We start from the raw sequence: 13,059 nt of genomic DNA, 5'->3' as shown, positions 1-13,059 counted from the left end.
ATATTGATAAAATTTTCATGGAAATTTAAGTCCCATTTTTGGGAATTTCCTACAAGCTCACACAAAGAAAAGCCCAAATTATTTATGGGGCCATTATCTCTACTCATATAATTTTTATTTTTATATGTAACCAAAGTTCATGTATTTTCAATGGGGGAAATGAAGGAGTGTGGTTTGGAGGGTAAACAATGGATTTATTTGGGCTTATTCATGAACCTAAACTTGGAACACTTGTAGAAGTTGAAGGTCCACTCTCTGTCCATAAACACAAAAAAAAAAAAAAAAAAAAAAAAAAAAAAAAAAACATTGGTTGCAGTAAAGGTATTCTGCAAATAGGTTGGCTGCATTTAAGGTATTCCGGCCACATCCCACAAATTTAGCAAGTTTCTAAAGGGGTTGTTTCCTGGAAAATTATTAGGTACTCCTGGAGTATCATTAATGCGTATTCCCCATTCTCACATGAATAGTGAGACCCATCATTCATGTGAGAGGAGGGAGTACGTATTTATGGTACTCTGGGAGTATACAATAATTTCCCGTCGTTTCCTTTCAAAAAGCTCAAAACGCCGGATTGGTCAAAAGTTTGCCCAAAATAATCATTAAAGTAGTTGATCCTATTATCTAACCAAGAACAAAACTCAAGGTTGCCATTTTTTTTTTTTTTTTTTTCTAAAATCCAACAATCAAAAGCAGGTTCTTATGGAGAGATGTATAATAAGGTCTTTCTTAATCTATTATAAACCCCAAAGAATGAGGCAAGAAGGGATCAACTTATAACAATCAATTCTACTCCCATATTCACTAGTTTGGCTTAAAGCAAATACAACAACTTAAAAATATAGTGTTTGTGTGTCTAGTGGCACAAGTAGAGTTATTTCCCTCTCTTTCATCGCCTCCCTTAATCTCCCCATTTTTTCTAAAAAAAATCTTCCCTTTTTTATTATTATTTTTATATGTAGAATTGAAGACAATTATTTGTATCATTTGCCCATTTTGTTATGTAGAATTGAAGTCAATTATTTGTATCATTTGTTCAATACTTAATAAACATCCCCTTTGTTTTCATTATGAGCTTTTGTCTTGACATGCTATGTACTACTGGCCTCTATGTGATATTAGAGTGAGTTGTGGGCTTGATTACCCTAATTTTGAACCCAAGGTGATAGGCTCAATTTATTGGTACTTTTGAAAAACGACCCAAAACCCTTTTACCAAAAATAAAGAAATACTCTCATTTCATTTTATTATTCTTAGTGTATTTTCAAATTTGGGTGGAACACTAGAACTTCATTGATTTAAAAATAAGAACTTTTATATTATATACTATTAGTATTTAATTGATAATATTATTATGAAATAGAATTTATGAAGAATTTATGAAGAATTTATGTGCTTGCAAATTTAAAAATATGCTAAATATTTTGGGTCATATTATTTTAGTGGGTTGAAGTAAATAGTTAACAATATATTTATTAAATGAGTTGAAATGAGTAGTGTCTATGTGAACCCAACATGAACTAATTATTAAACATGTTAAGTGGGTAGCATCATACTATCATATCAACCTACTTAATAAACAAGTAATGATAGAACTAAGGGTTTTAACATGATTATTAAACTAGTGTATACCTCTTGCAATACACAAGATATTTTATTCATTATTAATATATATATAATTAATTGATTTCTAGATATAATAGCTAAATATCATAATAAAATTCCATTAGTAAGATATTATTATTTACATTGAGTATTCAAACGTACCACTATTATACTCTAATCATGTAAACATGACAACATAAAAAATTAAACAAAGCTACCTAATGTTAAAAAGCTTTAGAGTCCGTATGGTTGGAGGAGTGGAAAAGTTGGAGGATTGAAAATGAGGAATGAATAGAAAAATGGGAAGATAGAAGAGATTTAATTTTCTCTCATTTGTGTTTGGTTGGGAGGATAGAAAAGTGGGAGGATAGAAAACTCATTTGTTAGGTGGGAAATGAATTTGGTATAAATTTACAATTATATCCCTATTAAATAAAACAAAAGTAACACATTTTTTTATTTGAAAATTGTGTATGGACACAATTTTTTAAAAAAAAGAAAAAAAAGAGAACACAATTTAAAAAAAAGAAAAAAGAAAAAAGAACAAGCCACAAGAAGATGAAAGAAAAAATGAATGAAAATTATAAGAAAAGACAAAAAACAAAAAAAGTTTAAAAAAAAGAATAAAGAAAGAAAAAACTGAGCTATCAATTTCTTTATCACAAGAAAAAACTTTAAGACATCTTGTTGTCATCATAATTTTTTCAAAATTGCTAAGCTATCAATTCTTTATAAGTCAAAACAAAATATTACAAAATTATAAAGGTATTATTGAAAATGTTGTGCCATTTGGTTGTGTTTCTATTAATTTTTTTTTTGGTTTAGTCATGTCGTTGAGTTAAAATTCATTGTTTTCATACAATTTTCTTGAGTTGAATTTTTTGTATTTTTTTTTTCTTTATGCACCATTTTAAGTAAAAACACATAGTTTTAAACAAAAAGGAAGAAGAAAAAACTTATGATAAAAACACTTTTCATCCTTTATGTTTAGGGTAGTTAAAAATTCCTCCTTTAATTTTGAAATCAAGCAAATTTTCCCTTAATATTTTGGAAAAGAGCAAATATGTCATATTGTGATTCTCTCAATTAAACCCTAATGAAAACTTATGATTCTTAAAATATTTTATTGTATAATGTCTAAAATACTCCTACCAAATTTTAACATCCCAAAAGTTTTCTTCACGTATTTTGAGTTTTAGATATGGTAGTAATGCTTGGAAAGTTGAAATAATAATATAAGGTGTTTTATTTGTTATCTAAAGAATATTGATTTTCTAGATTTAAATTTTCTAGACTTATATATTATATAATGGAAGATTCGATGACACATGCATTTTGTTATTTATTTATTTATTTTTAGCAAAACTCAGTTGCTTATTGTTGAAAGATGATAATATTCATTATCATTCTTAGAAGTTTTTATTGAGTGGATATATTGCCTTTAGCAAATAGGTACTAAAAAACTATTATAATAAAATAGATATTTATATGTTAAACAGCTACCCTAACTTTGTGTGTGATCAAAATTCTTATACGAATAAGATTAACTATTTATGACATAATTATCAAAATTCTTAAAATTAGTATCTCTTTTGATTAATGTAAATCTCTATGTACTTTAAAAAATGAAATGATTTATATTTTTGTTTTGTGATATAAATAAAATTTAGAATTGACCTTAATCACTACTCTTATTGCACGGCAAGTAAGTACAAGCCCTAACTAGTATCCCATAAAAAATCAATTAAATGACATCATTTCCCAAATTTTTTTATTTGAATACTCTATTAAATTAACAACTGTAAACCATAATATCACATAAAATAGTAGGAAAGCAAATATGCTAATCTTCCAAAACCTTTCTTCTTCCTTATGCCTATAAACTATAAAGTTAATACAAATTATTATATAGGGAAAGCTAAAAAGAGAAAAAAAGTTAAAAATGTAGGAATACAATAATACAATATAAATACTAGCTAGCAATATACTTGTTACAATAACGTTTACTAAGTAACTAATATTAAAGTAATCTCTACAAATATAGCTAGGCTATTCTTGCAAACCTTAAGAACATTGTTCAAAACTCATCCTCAGACATAGAAAGAACCTTAGCTATAATTGGGCGTGCTCTGCACATGGCTTCTAATGCCACAGCTTTGGGCATGATGAACCCATTACCTTCAACCATGTCAACTTCTTCTTTACTAATCCTTTCCCACTCAAAGCATTGAATTAATGACCCCAATGTCAAACCCACTGTACGTTGGGCAAGGCTTGCCCCGGGACAAGCCCTCCTTCCCAGTCCAAATGGTATTAACTTGTTTACATTACTCTCTCCACTTTCAAATCTCTCAGGCTTAAAACTAGTTGCATCATCCCATATATTAGGGTCTCTATGTATGGCCCACGCATTAACCAATAACATTGTCTCACGTGGAATATCATGTCCTCCAATGGTACAATCTTCAGAGGACATGTGGGGTACAAGCAATGGGGCTGCAGGATACAATCTAAGAGTCTCCAAGATTATATTTTGTAGATAGTGCAATTTAGAGACATCTAGTTCATTGATTAATTTTTCTTGTCCAATTTGATTATCCAACTCAGCTCTAGCCTTCTTCAACACTTGAGAATGATTGAGCAAATTGGACATTGCCCACTCTAATGTCACTGCCGATGTGTCAGTCCCGGCATCTAACAAGACCTGCTTATTTTACATTCAATAAGTGCTTAAAATCACGACAAGGTTTAAAAGTAGGGAAAAATTGCAAATTACACCCCTAAAATTTGAGTGTATTTAGATTTTACACTTTGAAATTACAGAATTTGGATTTTACCTTCTAAAATTTGGGAGCATTTGGATTTTACATCCTAACGTTTTAAAATGTGGATTTTACCCCTTAAAATTTAGTGGTGTTTGGATTTTACTCCCTAAAGTTTGTGGGTGTTTAGATTTTATACCCTAAAGTTTTAGAATTTAGGATGTAAAATTCAAACACCCCTAAACTTTGGGGTGTAAAATCCAAATTTTGAAACATCAGGGTGTAAAATCCAAATACTCCCTAACTTCAGGATGTAAATTCTAAATTCCGAAATTTCGAGAGGTAAAATCATGACCAGAATTTTATTGATAGCTAATATTTATTATAGAGATTCATAAAATCACGCCAAGAATTTTGAAGTAAAAATGGATTGATAGCTAATATTTATTTTTACGAATTGATTACTGGTATTCTGACAAAGGATATCCTAATAAAATATCACTGAATCAAAGGGTTGAGATATTGTTGGGGTTCTTTCTAAATTTCTACATCACTATCGAGTCATCAACACAATCAAGTAGGCTCCAATGCAATAGATAGTCATGCTAGATAGCACAAGTAGGGTAATAGGTATTGGCCTGGTGTTTTGTCTAGTGCATGTGGAAGAGCACTAGACAAGAGACTACTTACCCCGACTTTAGCTTACCTCTAGATGGTAAAACTCAAAATTTATATTTGTGAAAAGAACAATAAAAAATAAAATAATTAATATGATATGATTAAAGATGAATGAGCAGCACAAAATTTTATTTTGTAAATGACTTATAACTCTCTATACTGTTGTATATAAAATTACAGTCTCAAGATCTCAACCTTGCAAGAGAATCCTATTCTAAAAAAAAATACAGAAATTGTGAGAAGAATATAATTACATAAACGACTTCCTGCTTAGAAATCAAGACTACAAGGTTGACTTGCGGTTGACTTCAAATTCATATTAATTTAGTGGCGGCTCTAGGATTATTTTCTAAGGGGGTCAATAAAAAATATAAATTATAGAAAATTTAAAACAAAAAAGAACTTGAATATATTGACATCACACCAAAAAAAAAAAAAAAAAAAAAAAAAAAAACACAAAAAACCAAATACATAAGGTTTCATATTTTAAAATCATTGCACAATATTTTTATTATCAATCCTATGATCTACATCTCTTTCAACGTACATAGCCAAGCAATTATTCATACATAGATCTCTTATTTGATTGATTTTTTCAAAATTTTTAAGATTTAACATGGTTTTTTTTTTTTTTTTTTTTTTTTTTAACTTTGAGATTGACAAATTTCTACTTTTGTTGTTGGACTTTTTATTTTTTTCCAGATTTTGATCAAATTAGTTTGTTATTGGGTTTATGTGTGTGTGTTTAAAAAGACCAAGATATTGTTAAGAGTATCATATTCAAGTTTATTTTAGTTGAGTTTTTAAAAAATTTGAGTTCAGGTGTTCAAATTTTTATTTTAGAGGGTCAAATAAAAAAATTTAAAATGATATATAATAGTTTTTTTTTTTGGCCAATTCAGGGGGTTCATTTGAACCCCTAGGCTTCAAGTGGAGCCGCCCATGCGTGTTTATTCTAACTTGTCAAATAAACAACTGGGTCAGATTTGGTTATTTGATTACCGAATTTCCAATATATATTTTCATCGTCTTTACAATCTTGAGTATTGATGTTATCAGCTTTTTAATTAGCATCTAGTTCCAAGTTCCAACCAAAAAAAGAAGAATAAGAAGAAGTAAAGAGAAATGACCTACACATACCAGTATAAGCCCTTTGATAATTTGATCCGTGTAGTATTCAGGCTGTGATTTTTGCAAAAAAAGAAGATGATCGATCATAGTGTTCCCCTTCACTTCCTTACTCCTCTTCTCATCAATAAGACCTTGCAAGAATGCATCTGTCTTGTTGGCCAGTTTCATCAATCTTTTCTCCAAACCCCCATGATCAATCCACCGCAACAAGGGCACAAACTCTTGTGGATTTGAGGCCCCTCCTAACCCTGCTAGCTCTTTCATTATCCCCCTGAATTTCCTTGCTTCTTCTTCGTCTTTCACGTCCTCCCCGTAGTATCTCTTTCCTGCCACCATTCTCATTATGATGTTAAATGTCAGCTCTGAGAACATTGATTTCAATTCTACCTTAACAAAACCTTGGCACGAGTTTCGTGACAACTTGTGTAGCAAGTGCTTGACTTCATCTCTTCGGATTCCTAGAAACATGTTAAGACGATTTGTTGAGAAGATTTCTAAGGCACTGATGCGGCGAAGGTTGCGCCAATGGTCTCCATAAGAAGCTGCTCCCACGGTGGTGTGGTTGTAGCCAATGTGCTTGGTGGCTAGGAAGCGAGGACGGTTGGCTAAAATGATGTCGTTCTTGGTAAAGCATTCTTCAACTGCAGATGGGGATGATACAATGACCACAAATTGGGACCCAAATTTTAGAGAGAAGATGTTACCATATTTTTGAGAAAAGCGGTGGAAAGTACGATGGAATGGTTTCTTAATGAGATGGAGATGGCCTAGAATTGGTAGAGAAGGTGGGCTTGGTGGGAGGTGTTTGTGTTTTGTTCTTGTTTGGAGCAAGAACTTGAAAGCTACTGCAAGGAGGAGAAGAAGAGAGAGGGATGAGTATAGCAACATGTCTTCCGTGTTTGATTTGTTGTTTTTGATATGATGCTTTGTGACAATCTGTTGGAAGATTATATGGATATATGAGGGCTGCAATTTGGCAAGAATTTGACTTAAGCTTAACTACTCCTTACTACTAAGTCCTGGTCCTATATATATATTTTATCCTCTCTTACTTTCCGCTGATACTCAGTGGACTGGCTTTTACAAGCGCACACCTTTTTTGACCAGGTTCTTTTCTTTTATAGTATAGTAACGAGTATGAGTTTTTTTTAGTACCATGTAAAAAAAATCTCAATTTTTATCAAAATTATTTTATATTATAGATTGTAATCGGGTGTTTGTCATTTTCATTAGATTCACCACTGGTATTAAAATTGTGATTTTTTTATATGCTTTTAGAATATTCGGTAGTAAGTTAGTAATATAAAAAATTCCCATAAAAAATAATACAAAAATTAAAAAATTTCACTACTTTATTTTACCATTACGATTGAAATGAGATATTATAATTTATGTATAATAAAAATTGTATTAGTGGAATGTCAATGTAAAAGTGATGTTACAATAATTACATATTATTCTATTAATTAATTAATAATTTTGAGTTTCTAGTACAGTTTTTTTTTTTTTTTTTTTGGTTACATAGTACAGTTTTTAGTATATAAGAGATAAGCCTTTTCACTATTGATTTGTCAATTGAATTAATTGGTATTCAAATATAAAAAAGATACCACTTACCTCAGATTAGGATGCTTTTGTAAATGATGCTTTTGATTTTTTCGTAAGAATCAGTTAATGTTTTTGGTCTGTTTGTCTTTTTTTAATGAAATGATGTTTTATAAGAAAAGTAGTTGGTGTGGGGACCGTGTACACAGCCTATATATTGTCGAATACAATTTATGTGGCCCAATTAATTGAAAGCAAAGAATTGTGAAAAGTCAAGTCCAAGAAGGACATTTACACTACTTCTTTGGAAGATAGCGCCGCTGCAGATAAGATAATCCCACCCAAATGTGACCCGCAAAAAAGGGGTGGAAACTTTAGTTCATCTTAAAAAAAAAAAAAAAAAAGTTCCTTTCACCTTGTGTAATTAGTAGAAACTTATTCAGCGACAAAATAAATAAATAAATCAGTAGAAAGTAGAAACTAACTTGCTAGTACCAATGGTGGGTTCCAGTTAGTTCAACTGGTAAAGTCTCTGATGGTTGTATAAGAGATCTGGGGTTCAATCCACGCCTACAATAAAAACTAATTGGTGTCTTGGTCTGATGATAAAGAGCTATTATCAGGAGCGGACGCCATAAGTTGAAACTCTCTAAAAAAAAATAAAACTTGCAAGTACCAATATAGGAAGAAAGAAAATTTATATTGTTCACAACTATTTGTTATAATATGATATAGATGACAAAAACTCAAGGGTGGCAAAAATTTGCGGCGGTATTCGCCTTTGGTTTGGGGATTCAAATGAACCCCTGAGCTAGCAAATATATATATATATATATATATTGCAAATAAAATTACAATTAATTAAATTTTTTGATCAAATCTACAAGTGTAGTGACTAAATTTAAATGTGTTTTTAATTAATTTGTTTTTGTAAGTAGGGTTTAGGGCATGGGCTAGTCAGTCAATCAGTCAATAGTTAGAAAATGTTGACACTAAAAGACAATTAAACAATTAGACAAGGGGGGATTCTAGATAAATAAAAAATAAAAAAATTAGACAAGAGGTGGGAGAAGTTCAAGGTTGGCCCATTTTTACTTGGCCCATGGGCACAATAGGCTGGGCATAATAGACTATTAACTAACTAACAGTCGGGTTGAGCTGGATCGAAAGAGAAAACCTCAGCCCATGACCCTGCCCATTTTCTCTTTAGCAAGCTGGGCTAATAGGTTGAGTCCAATGGACTACCCATGGGCTTGTTTTAGCATATTATTTTATTATTTTTATGAGGAAAGAATCAATTTTTTATAAGGGAATAATCAATCTATTTTTTTAAAGGAAAGAATTAAAGAATTTAATATTTAATTACAAATTTTTTTACAGTCAAATCTATTTAATTTTTTGTTTTGTTGATGGAAACCTATTTAATTTTTTTATATTAAGGCTTTAAATAGTATTTTATTTTTATCTTTAATAAAAAAAATGTCAAATGGTTAATTCAAATTTGCTAGACTACGAGAAAAATATATGTAGGGTCCTTGGGCCCAGAAGTTCATTATTTATTCATATATTGGGCCTATGACCCAAGTTGAGAACGAAGATCTGCTTGAGTAGGAGAGGTCTTCGTCAAAGGAGATTGTGCTGATGAATAAAAGGTGGGGTTTGGTCCTAAAGGCTCCGAAGAGTGCGCTGAGGATGAAAACTTCCTTGGCCGAACTTGGTCAAGGTCCTGGAAAATGGATTGACGGTAAGGATGACAACCCCTGAAATTCATTTGGGGCGAACAAGCACTGTAGAGATATAAGATAAGGATGAGCCCCAAAATATCTGAGGAGAAAGCTGCTACCTCCGCATTAAATGCACTGCAGCTAATCCCCTAGCTGCATTAATGTAGAAGTGATACCTGAACAGTGTATTTCAGCTTTACAGCTACTACTTGAGGACTTATGAGAAGAGTTGATGGGACAAGTATCAGCCTTAACCATCTAGTTTACAGGTGGATGATGGAGGTGAAAAGGGGGGAGAGTATAAAAGAAGAAAGAGGAAACAAGAAAGGGGATGGAGAAATTGAGAGAAGAAATACGATAGCAATCCACAATCAAATTTATAACGTTATCTAAGAACATTATATCAGAACTATTGTCCTTCGATTTCGCCAAGGACGTTCTTTCTTCATTTCATAATTGTCCATTTTTATATTTTTGTTATCAAGCCTATCTAGATCATTGTTTGATCAACTAAAGCCTAGTTTCCCAACCCATTCTTCTACAAATTCATTGTTTTGGGCTTCTTGGGCCTAAGTCAGTCTACGTGCTGGACTAGGAACTCAACTCTGGTCTTTACAATATATATTTAGTAAACTAAGTTTAGCACAATTACTTTAAGTATCTTAGTGGTTGAAGGAGTTTTCTTAAAAAATTCCTTTATAATATCTCAAGATTAATCCCTCATACACCTCCTATATATATTTTTTTATGAATTATGAGTTATTGTGTTGGGCCAACGGGTTAGGCCAACAGGTTTGGCTACTAGGCTAGCCCACAAGATACCCATAGGCATAAAAACTAGCCCACGGCCTGACCCACTGGGCTAGTGGGCTACCCATGGGCCTCAATAACAATGGGCTGGGCTGCCCATTAGCATGGTGGGCTGTCGGGTTTCTAGGTTGAGCTGTGGGAGATGGATTATTTGATGACCCTTGAAGAGAGTGATTGATCAAGTGAGGACAAAAACAAATGTTAACATAACAAAAATTTTCTTAATAGAATTATAAAGACCAATAGTTGTCAAAGTTGAGTTGAATTGTTAAATAAAAGAACTGTACAGAGTAAAGACATAAACTAATTGATAAAAAAATTCTAAGTAATAATAATTAAATCATTTTATAACAATAATTAATATGTTTATTGTATTTTATTTTTTTTAATTAAGATCGAAATCTCACTCTAGCCTAATCTAAGTGTATATTTGTGTGAAGTTCCCTTCTAGAGACTTGAACCCCGATCCTTGCCCCCCAACCCCCACTCCCACAAGAACTTATACTTATAAAGTGATCATCACGCCAATGTTGCGCAATGATATTGTATTTAGAAATAATAGATTATTTCCAAGATTTAATCATAGCAATCATAATTAATATGTTCATTATATGAAGAAACAATATACCAATTTAACTTATAGTTTATCTTTTATTATCTTCTTAGTACTATGGAAAAATTTGTAATAAAACAATGTAGACCACAGAATTCATCTTCTATTCAAGATTCATCTTTTTATTGACCCCCCTAGAAAAAATTCCCAGAGCTTCCATTGCAAGAAATTGAACAATGAGACAAACTAAGAAAGAAGCTCTTGACCCTTTGCTCTTAAGTAAAGAAATTAATAAAATAAACCTCGGCCACCTATTGTTTTACAACTATGCAGATAGTGAGATTAACATAGGCAACATTTGGGACCCTTTTAGCCCCATGTGAATGTGAATTTTCATGCATTCATTGGCAAGGAGAAATCATGTGGAGTAGTAGTGGACAAAAATTATAAAAGACAATCAATTTTTGCTTGTAAAGCCAACAAGACCAAAGCCCCCCTATATAGCTAAAGCAAAAGCAGCTAAACTAGCAGCAGCAAAGGCAACAAAGTTGAAGTACAAACACGTGATATGCAAAGGAGATGCTTCCAACTTGATATTCTTCAACTACAGAAACTTACTTCTCTTTCTCATCACTGGGTGATTAAACATATTATAAATAAAAGCTTGTTGCTTTTTAGCTCTTTTGATGAGTGGTTTGTAAACCATATTTTTCGAAAGGCTAATTTCATTGCCCATAATATTTCCATATGGACTCTTTGGTTTGAGATTGTGGGAATGATTCTCGTCTCTTCTGTACATGACTTTGTTGATACTAGGGGTGACCACGGGTCGGTCCGTGTCGAGTTTGTGCCCAACCTGCGACCGACCCGACCAAGTCCGGTTCCAATTTTTTAGACCCGCCGCCGACCAGTCAGAAAATCGGATCGGATTGGACGGTTCTTGCCGGAAAGTGGTCGGGTCTCGGTCGGGGTTGATTATTTGAAAAACGGCGAGAATCCAGCCAAGAAAATATGAAAAATAGTAGTATCCAGCGAGGAAATTTTGAAAAACAGTAGATATCCGGCCAGATCTCGCCAAATCCAGCGAGATCTTGGCCATTTTCGGCAAGATCTTGGCTAGATCTAGCGAAATCTCGCCGGATCTAGCTTAAATCTTCCCAAAGAAAACTCAAAACTCGTCGGATCTACCCAAAAAAATCTCAAAACTCGCCGGAAAAATGATGGTTAGGTCGGATCGGGTTTCTCAGATTTGAGAGGAGGAGATCCGATCTCCGACCCGTTGATCTCGGATTTTGGAGAATGAAATCCATCGCCGACCGCCGGAGCAGTCGGTTCAGTCGGCGGCGGGTCGGGTTCGGTCGGCGGCAGCGGGTGGGTCGGTTTCGGCGGGTCCTTGGACAGCCCTAGTTGATACCCATTTTCCTAATGTGGACCCAAAGGCCCAAATGCAAGAAAAGCCCAAACTAGCCCCAAAGAAGTGATTAAGAAGTGAAAAAAAAGGTAAAAAGTCATATGTTTTCTTCTCACAACAGTGAACCTCTCAACCGCTTGGGTTTTTGCCATCGTTTTCCTAGATAAGCTATCATTATTCCTTCTTTATCTCTTTTCTTTTTCAAAAAATTTGTCAACCCTCTTTTTCTACACTATCTGTCCTTGTAGGTAAGTTGTCTTTTCTTATTAAGTCCTTTTAATTCCGGCACATTTTTCATAATTATATCCCAAATCTCTATACTGCTTTGCATGCCTGAGGCGTGACCTTGCTTGCACTGAGTCAACTTGTTTCTAACTAGTCACTGTAGTTCAATATTACTTTAACTTTTATTCCTTATTCCTTTTACTTCCCCTAAACCCTTTTTTGTCTTCTTCTTCATACTTTCTTTGTCCTTATCAAGAACACCTTTTTTCTAACCTTTTGTCCTTTCAGTGTTCATAAGAGTGTCTAGTAGGTGTTGTACTACACTGCTCTCTCCGCGCATGCAACCTTCTTTAAACCTTACCTTGATTTCACAATGGATGATAATATAGCTCCTAGAGAAGTTGGATGGACTGATAGTAGCAACTCTAATATTATCTCGGATCTGTTCACTGAAGAACTCGAGTCAAACCTACCACCTAGTGAAGAGGAAGAAGTTCCATTTGCAAGACATGGGCTTGTGGTAGAACTTGATCTTGAGGATTTAGTGATCCAGAGAGATTTTTGGAGTTGCTGTGCGATTGGTTTCTTGTTAGACTATTGAAAGTTCTTGTTTTGCGC

The 13,059-nt window shown here is 33.0% G+C and overlaps 1 protein-coding gene across 5 annotated transcripts in view; it reads right to left on the bottom strand.

The window, feature by feature from the left end:
• Positions 1 to 3,441: 3,441 nt before the first annotated feature.
• The window catches only part of LOC126693218 (cytochrome P450 81E8-like), a 60,262-nt gene continuing 50,644 nt past the window's right edge, over positions 3,442 to 13,059 (bottom strand). For 2 of the 5 annotated variants that reach the window (XM_050389128.1, XM_050389123.1), the window contains exons 2-3: positions 6,183 to 6,560; positions 3,442 to 4,306 (exon numbers count right to left, since the gene is read on the bottom strand). In XM_050389128.1, the coding sequence (XP_050245085.1) occupies positions 3,680 to 4,306; positions 6,183 to 6,560 (1,005 nt within the window). In that variant the 3' untranslated portion in view covers positions 3,442 to 3,679. The remainder of the gene's footprint in view (positions 4,307 to 6,182; positions 6,561 to 13,059) is intronic. The other 3 variants (XM_050389124.1, XM_050389127.1, XR_007645236.1) reach the window with 2 other exon arrangements.

This window comes from Quercus robur, chromosome 7 (genome assembly GCF_932294415.1).
Source record: "Quercus robur chromosome 7, dhQueRobu3.1, whole genome shotgun sequence".
NCBI lineage: Eukaryota > Viridiplantae > Streptophyta > Magnoliopsida > Fagales > Fagaceae > Quercus > Quercus robur.
This window is presented reverse-complemented; position numbering and strand designations above follow the sequence as displayed.